This window comes from Eurytemora carolleeae, unplaced genomic scaffold (genome assembly GCF_000591075.1).
Source record: "Eurytemora carolleeae unplaced genomic scaffold, Eaff_2.0 scaffold1582, whole genome shotgun sequence".
NCBI lineage: Eukaryota > Metazoa > Arthropoda > Copepoda > Calanoida > Temoridae > Eurytemora > Eurytemora carolleeae.
The window spans coordinates 33865-53554 of record NW_019397477.1 but is presented as its reverse complement, the minus strand read 5'-3'; the positions used below and the strand labels follow the sequence as shown (position 1 = coordinate 53554).

General features: G+C 31.6%; 1 protein-coding gene across 2 annotated transcripts; it reads left to right on the top strand.

The window, feature by feature from the left end:
* The first annotated feature begins 577 nt into the window (after positions 1-577).
* Positions 578-16476, top strand: LOC111714503 (sorting nexin-5). 2 transcript variants are annotated; one of them, XM_023489623.1, is made up of 16 exons: positions 578-702; positions 2777-2873; positions 3083-3222; positions 3871-3966; positions 6243-6340; positions 6774-6859; positions 8772-8878; positions 9348-9419; positions 9714-9776; positions 10596-10702; positions 12205-12284; positions 12593-12675; positions 13250-13339; positions 13730-13844; positions 14996-15076; positions 16185-16476. In XM_023489623.1, exons 2-16 carry the CDS (start codon positions 2793-2795, stop codon positions 16215-16217), a joined length of 1332 nt encoding a protein of 443 aa, XP_023345391.1. In that variant the 5' UTR covers positions 578-702; positions 2777-2792; the 3' UTR covers positions 16218-16476. The 2 variants fall into 2 exon arrangements, with proteins under 2 accessions (XP_023345391.1, XP_023345393.1); XM_023489625.1 differs by lacking the exon at positions 578-702 and adding an exon at positions 722-766.
* Positions 16477-19690: the final 3214 nt, after the last annotated feature.

Here is a 19690-nt window from a genome sequence, read left to right as displayed (position 1 = left end):
TGATTCCTGATTCCTGATTCCTGATTCCTGATTCCTGATTCCTGATTCCTGATTCCTGATTCCTGATTCCTGATTCCTGATTCCTGATTCCTGATTCCTGATTCCTGATTCCTGATTCCTGATTCCTGATTCCTGATTCCTGATTCCTGATTCCTGATTCCTGATTCCTGATTCCTGATTCCTGATTCCTGATTCCTGATTCCTGATTCCTGATTCCTGATTCCTGATTCCTGATTCCTGATTNAATACATCGAAAGAACTCGTCAAATGTCGTATTCTTCACCTTCTGATAATGGAATGTTGCAGATATTTAGTTTTTTAATAAAATGATTATATGGAACTCTTTAAAAATGTTCCCGCATATTCATGTTTATTTATTTATTTTCGCAAATACTGAAATTTACGTAATATAGTATAAAACTCATTGAAAAATCTGCCAAGTAGATGTAGCATAATTTGAATAATGTGTAAACAAGAATAGATGTTCGAGAAAAAGATAATTAAAAAAATTAACGTATATCATCATCTTAAGTTTGAAAACTTGAAATACCGAATAAAAAATGTCATTTTTTTAAGTTCCGATAAAATCTAATATATTAATTGTGACTAGAGAAGGTAGAGAGTGTGTACAATGTTATCTATTGAGTAGAGAAACTCCTCTTTCTGGACATGCAGTTCTATACTTGGTGTACACAGGCACAGGTATACAGTCAGGAAATACAGGCAGGCAATACAGGCAGGAAATACAGGCAGGAAATACTGGCAGGTAATACAGACAGGAAATACAGGCAGGAAATACAGGCAGGAAATAAGGCAGGAAATACAGGCAAGAAATAAAGGCAGAAAATACGGGGAGAAATACAGGCAGGAAACACAGACAGTAAATACAGGCAGGAAATATAGGCAGGAAATACTGACAGGAAATATAGGTTGCAAATACAGGTAGGAAATATAGACAGAAAGTACTGGCAGGTAATACAGGCAGGAAATACAGACAAGAGATACAAGCAGGAAATAAATTCAACAGAATAATGGATGAAGCTGTGTGCAGACTGTATTTATATTAATATTAATGAATACAAGGAAAACAAGCTTAGTTGAGGGTAATATATGTCTTTAGTGTCCTGAGTGATAACTGTTCTAGCCGCAGAACATTGTTTATGTATATATATATATATATATATATATAATATAATATATAATATATATACAATATATATTATTTTGATTATATTTAGTTAATTTTGTGGTGCAATGATGGCTGAAAATGATGAAACTTTAAACACCTGACTTCCTTGAGAAAGCTGGAAGAGCTGGAAAGTCCTTTCTCCTCTTCCTCCTCTCTACTAGAATTAGAAAAACTACAAAACTAAACCAAAACATGATTTTTATTAAAAAAAAATTTGGAAAAAACTTTATTATTTAATTTTTGAAAAGAAAAAAATCATTAAAAAAACATCCCCTTCCCCATCCTTTATATTTCCTCTCTCCNCTGTAAAATATTTGAGAAAGGACCTCTTTTGGTTTGATCAGCTGGTCTCACTGGATGGTTTCTCTAAATACTGTAGTTTCCCCTGATATATTTATACAATCAGACATTTATACATTCAGAATTTTAGACATTTATACATTTATACAATCAGACATTCATACATTTATACAATCAGACATTTATACATTTAGATTTTTAGAGATTTATACATTTATACAATCAGACATTTATACATTCAGATTTTTAGACATTTATACATTTAGACACTTATAATTCAATCAATATTATCCATCCTATCCATTTATAGGTTTATACATATATACATCCATCAGAATATTGTTGTACGATTAAATACATTTTTACAGTAAAGTGATTCCAATGTTATAATTTATTTCGAGATAAATCCACAACAGTTACAACAAATTTAATTTTATTAAGCTTTTTGCAGGATGAAAAATATAAATTTTTCTCAAAATGTCAAAATATTTTTTTGAAGATAAAATTTTGAAAAACTTAAACTTTTTTTCAGAAAAGGATTAATAAATATGATTTTATCAAATCCCAAAGTTTTGTAAAAATCTATTTAAATGAATTAAGATCGCCATCATTAAACCTACATGAATTGTCTTACAAAGTTAGCAAATTAGGATTTTCAATTATAATATCTATTTATGTCATCGTATAATGGGTATTATTAAGAGCGAAAAAGTTTTTGCCGCGATTTTTATAAAAATCACATCAAAAACTTTTTCGCACGCATGATACCCATTTCAACAACATATATAGTTTTATTCCGTTTTACTCAAATTATTTAAAAGCAGGTCGAAAAAGTTACTCAATCACCCTGTTGTAGGGTGATTAAGCAACTTTATCACCCTACAATGAGACAAATTAAGTATAAATTTGAAAATTTAATAGCAGTGTGAAAAAAACACTTTTTCGCCCTGTTTTAGGGCGATAAAGCCACTTAATCACCCTACAACGGGAAATATTAGGTGTGATAAATTCCATCAAAATTGAATAAAAAATATTATTTTTCTGTTTAAAAGTGATTCATAATGTAGAATGTTTTTATAAAGGAGTACGTTTTTTATTTCTATATATCGGTTTAAATCTTTAATTATATTTATGACGTTTACACAGATTCCCGGATTTTTAAAACTATAAGTGTACCCGAATGTTTTTGCATTTTGTTTATTTAATTTCAACATGTTTAAATCTGCAACAACAAATCTGTTATTTTGTTTGGTTGAAGAGGTTATATATTATTTTGATTATATTTAGTTAATTTTGTGGTGCAATGATGGCTGAAAATGATGAAACTTTAACTGATCCTTTATCACTAGATAATCTAGACAAGCTAGATAGACTTCATTTGGAGGTTAGCACCAGAATACACTATCATTATTAATTATTAATTCTTATCTAAACAAGTTACTTTGAACCACTTCACCTTGAACCCTCTGACCTTGAACCTCCTGACCTTGAACCTCTTGACCTTGAACCTCCTGACCTTGAACCTCCTGACCTTGAACCTCCTGACCTTGAACCTCCTGAACTTGAACCCCCTGACCTTGAATCAATTTCTAGGTTGAAGAGGTTGAGGACCGGAGTTCCTCAACAGAGGGACCAGATTCACCAGGATATTCAGCTTCAAGTTCTCCTGTTCCAATGATGCTCCCATCTTCTCCCACTCATCTAGACTATAAACCTCCTAGATACTCAGTTAGGTAGGATATTCATATATTCATTCATTTATTTATCCTTTCATCCATTCATTCCTCTACCTATACATCCATCCTTTTTCTATTTACGAAAGGAAAGAATTATAAAATACGAAAAGAAAAGAGCTCCTGAGAACTTTTAAAAACACCGGTTCTTAGAACTCCTAAAGTAAACAATTGAATCATTAACCATCCATTCTATTTTAACGTGTGATTGACATTAAATTGCCAACAAAGCAATCTCTAAAGTAAGTATCGTATAGAAATCTAAGCATACAGGACGCTGTGCAATCCTTTTCTTCAGAGAGAACAAGAAAACTGTAGAAAAGAAAAAAACAACATTTGAGAGCAATAATGAGGAGCATTTGATGTTGTTAAAAAGCAAATAAATTTAATAGTAAGTACGTTACTAAACCACTTACGAAGTGAACATTTAAATGGATCTGTTTACATTGCACACTTGCTGTAAGCCTGTGTCTCATGTTTATTGGACTTTTCAAGTCATAAATTGAGTTTGAAAGTAAACTTTCTATTCCAGAGTTTTCTGCTTCTCACTGTATAGTAGTAATCTTTGCCTTTTGTTTCTTCTGTTAGCTATCTGCAAGCCTTAATCTTAAAACTTAAACTTTAGTTTTTTAAAAGTGGATATTTTAGATTTACTGATAATGTCACAAAGGATGGAGATATTCTAAAGTATACGATTAATGTACGGAAACTGTACGGGTACGGAGATATTAAAACAATCACAAGGTAACCTTTATTAAACGCGTAATTTCAAGTGACCCTCTCTGCAAAGATGACATTGCCCGATTCACAAGGGTACCCCTAAAAGCTTTGTCTGATCAAGTATAGATTAGATATCAATGTTTATGAATTAAAAACCATGTATTTTCAACCGTGGTTTTTCTACAAAAGAGACTTGCGCATACCTACTACTGTGCGGAAAGCATTTGAATATTATTAGAATTAACTGCATTTAAACCTTGAAAAACAACAATATCTTTAACAATACTGATCATATAATGGTTTCAGGGGTACCGTTGTGAATCGGGCATTGCTATCTTTGCATGGAGGGTCACTTGAAATTAAGCCTTAAATGAATATAAATGTTGGTGGATTATTGTATATGCTTTATCTTTTTCTGTTATAAGTACTAAACTTTAAAACTGAAAAATCAATTATTTTGTTATGCTGCACCTCGGTCTCTCTAAATTTAACTAGTAATCCATGACGTTTTGTAAACTTTCAGAATCTAACAATATTCATCATATTGTAAACGTTTTAATATTAATTAGGTGGGGATAATACCCTAAAGAGTGAAAGCTAATCTCCACCTAATTGCTAAAATACGTACATATGGTAATTAATATAAAAATAGTATATGTATTTTTAGCAATAAACTATGTCTTATCTCAAGGGTGTAATGCAAGGAAAGTTAATTGCGGTCGTGTATACTCTGCGTACACATTGAAACCAGTTCTCTTTGGGCGGAATTTGTAAACAAGAATAGATGCATCAGTGTTCGTTTAGTATCCGAGGAGGTTAAAAGCATTGAATTTTGATAATTTTGATAATTCACTTAATAGTTTCCTATGACCAGAATATTTCATTGATTTTTTTTGCGAAAGATGGATCCCATGTCAGGCTTCGACATTCGTTTTGTGTATACATTACCGCCCAGAGACAGTACACTGTAGTACAAAAGATGTGTACACTTCTGAAATAACTTTCCTTTGCAATACATCCTTGTCTTATTTTATCTTATCTTTATTAAAGGGAGTGTTCGCGAAAAATGAAAGGGGGTATAGGCTTAATGCGATAAAAAAGCGCTTTTGATCGCTACTAATCTTACTTCTATCTGTTGCGTCTATAAGGAGAAAATTGATAAAGACGTCTCATACCGAATAACTTAGCGCCCATACAAATTGAGAAAATTGCAACATACGACTTAGACCGTAAAAAAATCAATTTAATTTCAAACAAATCATTCAGATATTACAACCCATAGTCATCGATTATCTTTCGCCACATTTATATATAGTTGATTTTTCATAATATGTTTTTAATTGTTATGATCTGAGAGTTACTTAAAAAACATTTATTCCTATTTCGAGGATTTTTGGTAATGAAGACGACATTTTCATATTTTCCAGGAATGTTCGAAAACAAGTTGTAAGCTAAATATTATTTAAAAAACAAAATCAAAACTAGTATGAAATATCAAATATATACAAGTGTGGCGAAAGATAATCGATGACTATAGGTTGTAATATCTGAATGATTTGTTTGAAATTAAATTGATTTTTTTACGGTCTAAGTCGTATGTTCCAATTTCCTCAATTTGTATGGGCGCTACGCTCTTCGGTATGAGACGTCTTTAACAATTTTCTCCAATTATAGACGCAACAGATAGAAGTAAGATTAGTACCGGTCAAAAGCGCTTTTTTATCGCATTAAGCCTATACCCCCTTTCATTTTTCGCAAACACTCCCTTTAACGCCAAATACACGTTGAATTCTCAAAGAACCTTGTATTTTCTAATGCAAATTTATATTCTATATAAGCCTTATAGAATTTTCAAATCTTACTTGATCTGTTTAGTCCCGAAAATCCAACGAGGTTATAGTGTATAGAGTGATGATGTACGCTAACCAACGAGGTTATAGTGTATAGAGTGATGATGTACGCTAATCCTTAACTAATTTTATAGGCCATAAACTATACCGAGAGCGTACTGCATATTTGTTTATTATAAATTGATTCTGGCCTAACCTATAGTATATCAATATTAGTAAACAGTTGTAAGTGTACAGTACAGCTAACTGAGCACACAGGTAGAGAACTATCATCCCGCCCGGCGAAAATCTCAATTAGAGCTATCCTCGATCAAATATGATGTCTACAGTTCTTAAAAACTTTATTTTTATGATACATATATCTTCTCAACCTGTTGATATTTGATCTGAAGGAATCCATAGTGTTATAAAAAGTTATATTCTCTGAACTTTTGTATCCGTATTGTTTAGAGAATATGACGACTTGGCATACTTGGATCATCAACTACTAACAAACAATAGAAAACCTGGTCTTATCTTTCCTCCCCTTCCCTCCAGACCACTTACAGGTATCTCAACGCCGGAAAAATACAGCCCTTTGCGCGATCATGCACAAAAGTTGTTTAGGCGCAAATTTTCATTATTCCTCTTTTACGCAATGTGGGACTACCTACAAGGAAAGGAGACTTCAGAAACGACTTAACGGAATTGATTTAGACAATTATGAATCAGCTGTATTTGTACTCCTTTTTCCTTTTTCGTTTTTTTTTTAAATCGATAAATATATCTTTTAAAGGCCAACTTCAAATGTCGGATTATCACATCTAAAGTTTCAGGCCGTCATTATAGTATAGTACAGGATTAACCACAAAAGATGAGACTGTAAAGACGACCGGTAACTCTTAAAAAGTTAAGATCCCAGTCATTTATAACAAAAAAAATTAATGAAAAATTTCGCTGAAATAGCCATTTTTGTGTACAACAATCACACCTCTGATTTAGATCCTGCCTCTGCTGAATCCCGGTCCAGAAAACAGCTTGGATCCTCAAACCGATCCATTATAGGGGATGCGAGTCAGTGGTCAAAGGTATACACAATAGCGACCTAAAGGTTGTAAGCTCTGACGCTCTCTCAATCGAGGATAATTTTGCCAATTACTTCTTATAAACTAAAAAAATTTATTATAGCATGTGCAGTTTTACATAGATCTAAGTGAAGTTGAGAACCCAAACTAGGAAAATATCGCTTGATCTTAATATTCACTGCGGGCTCTTTTAATTTGAAGATCAATGTTTAATCTTAATTTATTTCAGTTATTCCCCCAAGGATACGATTACGGAATATCGAATAAAGATTAAATTAATCTGCAGATTAACAAAATAGAGAAATAAAGCATAGATCTCGATATTCACTAGAGATGTCAACGACAGTGTAACGTAACGTAAAATGTACGTTTTTGTACGTTACGTTACAATAATGTGTAACGTTTGGATATATTCTATATAACGTGAACGTTAAACGTAAAAAAAGAAAAAATTAACCCTAAACTAATCTAAAATAATTTAGAACTACTGCTCCACATGCAAAAGTGGTTTGCCTTGCCGAATTTTAACTCATTTAATGAAGTGTCCCCAAACATGTCTATTTTTTAAGCTCGTCAAATACACGATGATAATTTCAAGTGATCTTCAATTTAAAGAGGGCCATGCTCGATTCCTTATGATAACGTGTAAACTTTTATCTGATTGATGATTTGAAATTTAGGAGTGTTTTCCATAGGGTTGCGAATTGACAATTTAATATTGGAGATATCGCCGTAAGGCCTAAAAAAATATTTAAAAAATAAATATGATACATCATTTTCTTGGAAATTTCATGCTGAATTCAGATTCGAAAACCATTTTTAAATATATTAAAATCTAAAGAAGTTATGGCCAAATAACGGTACTAAATTCTGGTTTTATAACTTTTTAATGTTTTTGATGAGTTTTTTAGCTCTGACTCACTCAATTTTTAATTTTTTAAAACGCTTTTCAGATTTGAATTTAGCATTGAATGTATAAATGATGTATAACATAAAAATAAAAAATAAAATTTTTTTTGTGGCCTTACGGTGAAAACGCAGCACTTCCGATGAGCGGTTTGCTCTATTCCAATATTAATCTGCTCTGGAAAAAATCTTGCAATGCTTTCATTTAGAAACAATGTTATTTTAATAAAGTCTAACGTTAGAAACATTAAGGCTTGAACAACGCAACGTATAGAACATTTTTTCAAATTTTTCTTAGAAACGAAACGAATAACCGTTTTTGTTTTTAGTTTTTAAAAAGTTTTACCAAAAAGTTTTTCCCATTACGTTTTGGTTAATTGTTACGTTAGGAAAGGTTGCTTTTTGTTAAATTTTTTAACGTAATTAAAAGAGTTTATATTGGAAAAATTAAGATAAAACGTAACGTTAACAAAAAATATTCTTTGCACTGAAATGCATTGTAACGTACAGAACTATGCCCCAATGACGTTTTATTAAAGCAAAACGTTTGTCATCTTTTAGATCTTAAACCATGTGAAAGTGTAACGTAAGGTCTCTGAAAATATTTACCTTGCATGAAAGTGGAACGTTAAAAAATTGTGGTTTCATTACATAAGCTTTAACGCAACGTTGGGAAAGTTTTTTAAAACGGGAAATGCAAAAGCGTTACGGAGCTTACTGTTTTTTCACTAAAATTTACTAAAGCTTAACATTGTATATGGTATTCAAGTGCAGAAAATTCATTACGTACCATTACTATATGCAATAAATTTTCACAATGTGCAACGTAACGTTTTAAACGTTAATACTTTTGATGAACACTATCGTAACGAAAGCTAAAATCTAGAAAAATCAAAACGTTGACATCTCTAATATTCACAATACAAGAGTTACCATCTCGGGCCTTTTTCAAAAAGTGAATTTTAATTGTTAAGTCTTCATATTTCACAAGTTAATCTAAACTTTTTAGGATTGTCGTGCTCTGGAAAGATATTTGGAAATGGTGGTTTCTCATCCAATTATTGGAAAGGATTCAAGTCTCTCAGAGTTTCTGGAGAGACAAGACCCTCCACCCAGGTATTTTTGGAGTCCCACAGGGTTCAATTCTGTAGACCAGACTTTGTTAACTATAAGAATTGAAACCGTTACAAAAAATATTTTATCTAACAATTCAGAATGTACAGAACAGACCACATTTAAAAAAAAAAACAATTGGGTAAATTTTATTGTTCTTAATTGTTTAAAGTGTGTGATGTAGAGTGAGAACCAGAAAACTGTGGAATAGAAAGACGACATTAAAGCAATACTTATTAGCATTTGATGTTGTTTCAAAGCAAATAGCTTTACTTATGAATTATTGATTCAAGGTCTGTTTACACAACTGCTTTGTCTCATCTCCAATGCACTATTTAAAATCATTATCCCAGTTTTAAAGTCGTCTTCCCACTTTCAGAGTTTTCTGTTTCTCAATGTATGTCACAAGTAATTTTTTTACTTCAAAATAGATCGAAGGAAATTTTAGAGTCATCTTTGTATTAATCTCTAGGCCGAGCAAGTTGAAGAAAGGATGGCTTTCAGGTGTTAAAGATAAGTGGGATTCAAGGCACAGTGCTGCAAAGTAAGTTCTACCAATATGCAAAGTTAATTAAAGTAAGTTCTACCAATATGCAAAGTTAATTAAAGTTTTCAAAGTTTTTAAAATATATTTTATAGAAACATCACATCTGTCTTTTATTCGAACATTTAGTAAAGATATATGAAAAATTGAATTTTTTTCCCACTTTTTTTTGACACTTTTTAATTAAAAATCTGTTATTTACTCTAAATTCAGCAAATGTCCTCTAACATTCTTGTTATTCTGGAGGTAAAGAACTACTTTTCAAGTGAAAGAAAAATACGGATTTTTTTCCAGAGATTGTGATGAATGGTTTGGGAAGGAGAGAGAATGGGCGACAGTGTATTCCAGTAATATCAAGTAAGTTTTTTTATTTCTAATTTTTAATAAGTACAGACATTGTCTCAACCTAGTTTTTTTTATTAACTTGTTCACTATGGGGGTGGGGGGGGGGGGGGTTCGAACTCCCCCATTTGTGGTTTTTTTTTCATAACTTAATAACGGCTTACACAATAAAGAACGCTCAAACTTCTTTACTTTTACAATTCCATGATTGTGAACAAATTTTGCATTAAAAATATATCTTTTTATGCATAGGAGACTGTGAAATAAAATAGTCTATGACTTTTTTATTGATTAAGCTACAGATCTAAAATTGATTTATATAAAAATACACATGTCGGATGTATATTACTCTGATGTACTTTTTAAACTTTTCAAGAATCTTTCCTTGCACCCTAACCATTAAAGTTAGAGTATGATTTTTTAATGAGCAGGCTTTGTTGGACTAGAGATATTAGTATGAACATAAAAACACATTTCTCCCTCGAGCATTATTAAGTATAAAGTTACAGGGTGTCCCACAAAAGATGAATTGTTTTAAATGTCTTCTTCCATACACAGTATTGGATATTAAACACTTTTTGCAGTTTAATTCGTTAATTTCGTCTTTAACTAAAATATTTTTTATTTTGATAATCAATTTACTATATTTTGACTGCAGTATAATGTTGATAATTACTCTCCTTGGTATCAAACAACAAAAAAAGTTATGGAAGACGACATTTGAAACTGTCATGTTTTTGGGCCACCCTGTACTTTTAAGCTTTATTGCTCCAATTTTACTAATTTTTAAGAGGGTGGGTTGATACCATTTTATGAATGTCACATCTGTTGCAGAGATACCAGTGAAAAGTTCCAGCAGATGGTGAGTGCTAGGCTTCGTCTTATTCAGCAGATGGGTCATCTTGCAGCATCACTTAATATTACAGTTGCTGGTAACGAAGGTAATTGAGGCCAAATACAGTAAAGGATATAGGTTCAAATGTGGGAGCGGAGCAGGCCAATATTTTTAACTTTGCAACCTGACTGTGTAAACTTAGATTAATTGATCAAACAGAATTCAAATTTTGGAAAATTACAGGTCTAAATATTCAGAGTTTGCGACACAAACCTAGTTACAGTGAAACCCTTAATAACGAATACATCGAAAGAACTCGTCAAATGTCGTATTCTTCACCTTCTGATAATGGAATGTTGCAGATATTTAGTTTTTTAATAAAATGATTATATGGAACTCTTTAAAACTGTTCCCGCATATTCATGTTTATTTATTTATTTTCGCAAATACTGAAATTTACGTAATATAGTATAAAACTCATTGAAAAATTGTCTAGATAAAATTTGATAAATTCTTCCGATGTATTCATTAATAAGGGTTCCACTGTACTATGTCAAAATCCGCAATCCACAATTGAAAAGATCTTGAAAATACCTTTTTTTGAAACTTTTTTTAAAAAATATTTTTTATTAAAATTTTTAAATAGATTAGATGCTTGCTTTCGGCATAAATTATATTTTCAAACTAGGCCGGAGAACACGAATACATTTATGTCAATTTGAAAGTAGCTAACTAAATCACAACTTTTTTGTGCACAAGCTAACTGTATGATTTTTATTAAATGTAACGAAGTAAAAATTTGCTTGCCAAAATGTATCAGTCTTATGGATTTAAAAGTGTTCAAATAAGTAGGTTATATTTGGACATTTAAATTAACCCTAAAAAATTAAGATTTAGATTTTTTGCTCATTTTATCCTCCATTGCAAAAAAAATTTATGGTATAAATTGGATGAACACAAAAATTGAGTCTTATCTGAAACTGACTGCAACGATTTTGTGTAGAATTTCTTTCTGATTTTTTTTCTTACTTTCTCCACATATGCAGCCAACCCTTTCCCTTACTTTGCATAAAAGTGAAGAATTTTGGTGGTTTTCTAGGATTTTAATAAGACCCTCCATGCACAAGGTCCATTTTCAATAAAGTGCCTAAATTCTTTGCAAATTTTAAATGTCCTGAGCTGAAAACTTTAGAATTGTGGATTAATGCTTAATCTTCACTTTTTGCTAATTTTAAGTTTGTATCTACAAAAATGTACATAACACAACCAATCGAGTGGGGTTTATAGAAACAGGAACAGCCAATCAGAGAAGCAAGGAAATTTGAAATTTTGCGCGCTATTTAATGATAGAGTGAAAAATATGCAGGGATAGTTAAGGAAAGAAAAGTACTGGATTCAGAAGGAAATAAAAAGTGTCCAAAGTGGATATTCAGATTAAAGGATTAAAGGTATCTAATTCTAAAGTTTTCAGCTCAGACCTGAAAATGATCCATTTTTCGCGGATTTCTGATGATTTCTTCGTTACATTTCCTAAATATCCATAGCTATACCATTCTAGAGGCTACCTATAGGGTTGTAAGAAAATTGAAAAACTTTTAAATTTTTCAGGAGCCAATGGTTTATACAACAAACTAAACTCTGGATTCTCAGGGTGTGTTGAAACTATGAAGACAGGACTGGAAAACGAGGTATTTTTAAGGATTTAAAAAAAAAAAATTTTGAACATTTTATTAATTTAATGTAAATAATAAGTTTCAAGCCCCTGGAACAGGGTATCCCATCTGGGAATTTATAAGGCTTTAAAAGTTTTCTCCCAATTTTTGACATATTAAAAATAATGATCTAATAATTCTGTCAATTTTAACATATAAAGACGGTACACCGCATTATATAAAACTCACTTAGAACAAAAAGTATAGTATCTAGCAATAATGTACTCTATTCTATAATATATATATATTCTATAATATATTTATTTATATATATATATATTTAGGTTGCAGCTGAGGAGGTCAGCCTAGGTAGTTACCTGGAACAGTACTCTAGATGCGTTGAGGCAGAAAACTCAATGCTTTTAAGGTTAGACATAACTTTTTCTTTCGTATTTTTTTTTATTTAGAAACTTTTAAATAAATATTGTATTGAATTATACCAATTGAGTATTGCAGGCTTTTAGCTTGTAACAAAATTACTATCCTGATTTAAAAAAAAAACTATTTAACCTTTAGCTATAAAATATATTTTCATTTCTCAAAAAATTGAACAAAGTGATACTTCAGTAAAAATGTAAGACTAAAAATAAATATAAATTCTAAGACAGGTTTTTAATGAATTGATCAAATTCTTCTAAACACATATGACAACTAAGAAAGTTAAATTGTTTGTTTTGATTGATGGGTTTACCGCAAAGGATGAGACTGTAATGACGACCTATTAATGTTTAAATATGAAGATCCCAAGGTTGAATTATGCACATCTGCTTTGCAGATTTTCGTGTTATGGCTTATTTAATAATTGAATAAAGAACAAAAACAAGTTTACAGTTGCAGCCTAGCATGAAACCATAAACATAGGAAACAGTCAGTATAAGTTCCGTACACTCGTCTTTGAAGTCTCATCCTTTGTGGGTACCTCCTGGATAACCGGTTTGTAGACGAACCAGTTTAATGGTTGAAGCTGAGAGTGCGGCTAGAGGGGTGGAGAAGGCCAAACCAAACCGAGAAGAGGCGGCAAAGCTGATTAGGTAACTAATTTGATTAAGAAAAAAATGAAAAATCGTCTTAAATGGATTTTAAGGCAAAATTCAAGTGCCCTTCTTGAAAAGATCTTTGAAGACAGAGAACTACATGCGTTTATCTATCAAATCGTGTTCAAAGCATATCTGCAGCTGAATAAGAAAAAGTCCGTCATCTTTGATCAGTCAAAGGTTTTAAGGATATATTGTGAATTAACATGCCACTCTTCAAATGGTGGGTCACTAAAAATTATGAGTCTGATTTCTATGGATTTTTTTAAAAATTCAAAATTTTTCTAATTTTTTATGCCAACTTTTCAAAAAAAATATTCCCCACGGTTTTTAATATTCCATGGGCAAAAAAGGACACTTGAGCTAGTAGGACATATTTGTTTTCAGGGATGAAGCTGAACGTGAGTTTGTAGAGTGTAGTGAGCTTGCAAAATCAGAGATAACAGCCTTCCACTCAAAACGTATTCAAGATTTTAAACTCGCGCTCCTTCATTATGTTGAGGTAAAAAGCAATAACTTCTTTTTTAAAACTTTTTTTTTTTTTTGAGAAAAATATTCCCCAATCACTATTTTGATGGCTTACGAGTTAATACATTAATATTTCAAGACTCTAAAAAATATATTGTAAAAAAACTGTAGTCTGCTATTTTTAACCATCACTGTTTAGAAATGAAAAAGTTTTTTTTATGGCAATTGAAGTGTGTCTTGATTGATTGATTTTCTAGATACTGATTGAATGTTCAATGTGCATAAAAACACCTTGCCAATTGCGCAGTGTGTTTTAATTGATTGATTTTCTAGAGACTGATTGAATGTTTAATGTGCATAAAAAACACCTTGGCAATTGCACGGTGTGTCTTAACTGATTGTTTTTCTAGAGACTGATTGAATGTTCAATGTGGATAAAAACACCTTGGCAATTGCGCAGTGTGTGTTAATTGATTGATTTTATAGAGACTGATTGAATGTTCAATGTGGATAAAAACACTTTGGCAATTGCGCAGTGTGTCTTAATTGATTGATTTTCTAGAGACTGATTGAATGTTTAATGTGCAAAAAAACATCCTGGCAATTGTGCAGTGTGTGTTAATTGATTGATTTTCTAGAGACTGATTGAATGTGCAATGTACATAAAAACACCTTGGCAATTGCACAGTCTGTCTTAATTGATTGATTTTCTAGATACCGATTAAATATGCAATGTGCATAAACACATCGGCAATGGTGCAGTGTGTCTTAATTGATTTATTCTCTAGATGTACAGACTCACAGAGTAAATGCGCATTCAATAACACCATAACAATTGCGCATGGATTTTCTAGAGACTGGCTGTATGTGCAATGTACATAAAAACACTTCAGCAATTGCGCAGTGTGTCTTTATTGATTAATTCTCTAGATGTACAGACTCACAGAGTAAATGCGCATTCAATAACACCCTAAAAATTGCACACGGTGTCCTAATTGATTTATTTGCTAGGGACAGATTAAATGTGCAAATACACTACAGCAATAACTGATTGACTGATTTTCTAGAGACTGATTGAATGCGGTGAGAAAACACCAGGGCAATTGCGCAGTGTGTCTTAAATGATTCATTGTGCAAACGCCTCGGCAATTGTGCAGTATGTCATAATTAATTGATTGTCTATAGGGACAGATCAAATGTGCACGAGAAAACTACAAAGCAAGTGCACAGTGTTTGGAAACAATGAAAAAGTTTCCAATAAATAAGGTAAGAACAGTTCAAATATTTTTAAATTTAACATTTAATTTTATAAAGAAGGGATTATTGAATTTTATAAGGAAGGGATTATTTAATTTTATAAAGAAGGGATTATTCAATTTTATAAGGAAGGGATTATTGAATTTTATAAGGAAGGGATTATTGAATTTTTGAGAATGTTTATTTAATTCTTAAGTTTTGATATTTTTAAAATGGAGGCTATTTTCTATAAGCTGGCATTTTGCTCATTTATGAGCAAAATGAAAAATATTAAAAAGTGTTGAAAATTTGACGGTTTTGAGTTGTTAAAACCGTTCATCACTGGTTTGGTAAACTAACGGAACGGACCAACTTTTTAGGTATCCGTTCCTTATTAGCTCATGACGTTCCGTTTGATTATCTTTATTTTTTATTCTTACCTTAAGTCATCGCTCATTAACCATCTTAATTATATTAATGGTGTTAATGGTTGATATTTCTAAAAATATTCAAAAGCGGTGTGAATTTAATTTTTCTGTTCTGTAATTGTTTCATGGTATTAAATGTTGAAAAATTAACGGAAGTTTTTGGCATTTTTGATCAGTTCATTCTTTTTGATTTTCCGTTTTTTTTTCTGAATTGTATTTCCATTCTTTGACTATCTCAATATTTTTTTTTTTTTTTTTTGTCGGTTTTTGTCGTTTGTTAACGAAATCTTTTCGTTTAATTTGATTAAAACCTGCTGTTCATCAATTTAAAATGTTTTCAAGTTGAGCCAGTTGATTGATTGATTAATGATTGATATTTCAGGTTGAGACAGTTGATTGATTGATTAATGGTTGATATTTCAGGTTGAAACAGTTGATTGATTGATTAATGATTGATATTTCAGGTTGAAACAGTTGATTGATTGATTAATGGTTGATATTTAAGGATGAAACAGTTGATTGATTCATTAATGGTTGATATTTCAGGTTGAAACAGTTGATTGAATGATTAATTGTTGATATTTCAGGTTGAAACAGTTGATTGATTGATTAATGGTTGATATTTCAGGTTGAAACAGTTGATTGATTGATTAATGGTTGATATTTCAGGTTGAGACAGTTGATTGATTGATTAATGGTTGATATTTCAGGTTGAGACAGTTGATCCAAATCACAACAGTTGAAGGAGTTGAAGCATAAAATCCAATCTCTTAAACCTATTTAACTGTTGATAGTATAAACTAACTAATTTATTGGTTATTTATCAAAAAACATCATTAAAAAGTTCATTATTACAGTGGTAGGCGATTTCAACAATATAATGAAGACGACTTTCGATTTCAATTTTGTTTCTATCAACATACATGTTAAATAGCATGGATACATATAAACATAGAACTCAAGAGAAACCCTCATTTTAAAAAGTTTCTCTTTGATTACTTGTAAACTTGTAAACTGAAATAAAAAATCGGCTTTATTGTATTGATTTAATTGCCTACTACTGTAAGAAAAAAACATTCATTATCAAATCTAAAATTTCAAGAGAAATAAATAAATTTCAATCTAAAAATTAAGAATTATAATTCCATTGATCAATTTACTTACCCGGTGATAGGTTAAAAACTAATAAATTTATCATTTTTTCTCATCAATCATATTAATCACCATAATTGTTGAGATTGTATCTCTTTTTATGAATGATCTAGGAATTAATTTGATTAGGTAAATCGGAAAAAATACTCAAATTAAATTAATTGATTTGAATGCATGAAAATTGATCTGTATGTAAATGTTTAATAATCATTATATTATGAACATGAGTATAAATGTTAAGATCTGCCTGTAAACCAGTGTTGTGATATTATATATTATATATACTCTGTATGTTTATACCCTATTTTTTCTACTTTTACTAATAAGTTCATGAGTGGTTCAAAGTTGTCCACGGTTTCAACAAAAATTACATGGATCAAATTAAAAATTGTTAAAAACCAAATTTAAAATTTCGAAAAAGTAAAATTAATTTTTGTTAAGATAATAATACTGTCAATTAAAAATATACTATGTAACTGTTGATTCAAATCATAATAAATTTATGCTTGTAAATTTACAATTTTACTCTGCATAAACTAAACAATTGGGTTTAATTCTTAAAATCTATAAAGGAATTGAGTCTTTGGCACAAAGTCAAATCTTCTACTTTATTGATTCAAAGGGTTCAAAGGGTACTGTTGTGAATTTCAGGCAATGCAATCTTTGCCTGGAGGGTCACTTACAGTTATTCTTAGTATGATCCCCTTTTAAATGTAAACAAATAAACAAACGTCAAACATAGATAAATTGAAAGACCAATTTTCTCCTCCGATCTGTGTTTTCTATGTTTCTGACCATATGGTGGTTTAGCTCAGTTTGAACGGTTTAAATGGTCTAAACGTAGTTTCATGCTGACCTATCATGGTATTAAGTTGAGGGCAGTTTAGTTGTAAATAATTTATATTAAATCAATTATAGTGGAAATATAAATAAACTGATTATTTTTAAAGAGAAGATATGACATATTTTCACTTAGCCAATTTTTTCCCATGAAAATTTAATGTTTGCAACACACAGGTTAATAGGATGCCATTACTTAACCAAACTTTTTCAATGTCAGATATAATTCCCTTCCATCCCTCCTTCCCTTTCTCCCTTCCTCCCTCCCTCCTTCCCCGTTCCCCTCAACCTTCCCCCAGCTGTCAACTGTCATGTGTCGCGGGACAACCTTTATAACAGTCTAGCTAGAGAACAAAGCGTTGACCAGGGTACTCTATAGATACTCACGCCGTTTACCCGCGCTTTGTTGTAAATTACGATTTTAGCTTATAAAAGAGAACCTGCACTAAACAAAATCAAAACAAAACTAAGAACATTCCCGTAGTTCTCCTGAGTTCCCCAATAAAAATTTAAGGCAAATCGGTCTAGGGGTTCAAGAGTTATGATCGAACATCCAAGCAAACAAATAGAGTTTACAACTTTTTATATAAAGATACCGCGTAAAAGATGACTTTTATGTTGAGCTATATTTTACGTGGACATCATATGTTGAAGATAATTAAAATTTATGAATATTGAACCTTGTTATTTTTGCGAGCAGATAAATGCAAAATATTGCAACAAGATGGTTAAAAACCACAGAATCTCCACCATGTACAATTTTACCTCATGTTAATACGTGATTAAGATGATGTGGTCAAATCAAGGACACACTCCTGGTTGTCCTGGTATTCCTGGTTCTCCTGGTTCTCCTGGTTATCGAGGTACTCCTGGTTCTCGAGGTACTCCTGGTTTACCTGGTTCTTTTGGTTCTACTGGTTCTCCTGGTTCTTCTGGGTCTTCTGGTTCTCCTGGTTCTACTGGTTCTCCTGGTTCTCCTGGTAGGCATGTTTCTCCTAATTTTGCTGGTTTTATTGGTTCTATTGGTTCTGCTGGTTCTGCTGGTTCTGCTGGTTCTGCTGGTTCTGCTGGTTTTCCTGGTTCTGCTTGTTCTCCTTGCTGGTTCAGCTGGTTCTACTGGTTTTCCTATTCTCCTGGGTTTTCCCAGTTCTCCTGGTTCATTCAGTTCCCCTTTGGTTCTCCTGGTTCTCCCGGTTCTCCTGGTTCTCCTGGTTCTCCTGGTTCTTCTGGTTCTCCTGGTTCTCCTGATTCTCCTGGTTCTCTTGGTTCTTCTGGTTCTCCTGGTTCTCCTGGCTCTCCTGGTTCTCTCAGACCAAAGTAATAATTCAACCAATTTCTCACGATCTTGGTTTACTTCTATTGACCAATTGACAAGTTTCAGTCGTCAAGGTTCAAAAATGAATACCTACCGCAAACAAATATCTAATCTATAAATAGACACATTTGAAGAAATGGAAACCAAACTTAAACAAAAACATTTGTATCTGATAAAAAGAACCGTCATGGAGTAATGTTTATAAAAATTCGAAGTGAATTTATTTCGTTCAATATCCATATTTTGTACTCCTAGTTCCTAGACTAGTTAGTAGTCATATCTACAAGGTGAAGGAAATCTGTCAGTTTTCTCGTGAAGTTTGTGTGCTTAACATTTCTTGACATCGGAAACTACAAATGACATACAGGGTTACCCACAAAGAATGAGTGTGTAAAGACGAAAGAATAAAGAATAAAGTGTTTATCTTACAGTAAAATAAGTGCAATTTTATGTGTTCTTTATTTTCTGATTTTACATTTTTTGTTTAATCTTGGAAAACATGTCACGTGAGATAATTTCGTTTTCATTGTTATATTTGACACTTGTGACGTCATGTTTAATTGGCCCATTTCTCTGCTGCCACCTATGGTACTTGATCATCTATTTGACCATGAGAATACAACATTTAAGAAACAAAAGTATTTCTGCTTGATTTATAACTTATAATTAACAATTCCAATTTTCTAGATGTTAAAACAATCAAAATGAAGAAGGACCTTATCATGCCAGTTTTAGGAATATTTTCACCACTAATAATCTAGAAAAAAAGTGTAAAATTGACGCAGGGATGATGTTGTTGTTCTGGTAGTTTTTGTACAATGGTCGGCGTTTATTTCAATACAATGAAGACGAATTTTCTATTCAAGTATTGATTTCTAACAACCTTTTTTCAACTTACAAGTTTACATA

Bases quoted from the DNA above. Each gene is read 5' to 3' on its own strand.
- LOC111714503 (XM_023489623.1), top strand. From the start codon at position 2,793: ATGATGGCTGAAAATGATGAAACTTTAACTGATCCTTTATCACTAGAT. The intron at 9,777-10,595 runs GTAAGTTTTTTT...CATCTGTTGCAG, and splicing joins GTGTATTCCAGTAATATCAA to AGATACCAGTGAAAAGTTCC. The intron at 15,077-16,184 runs GTAAGAACAGTT...TTGATATTTCAG, and splicing joins AAAAGTTTCCAATAAATAAG to GTTGAGACAGTTGATCCAAA.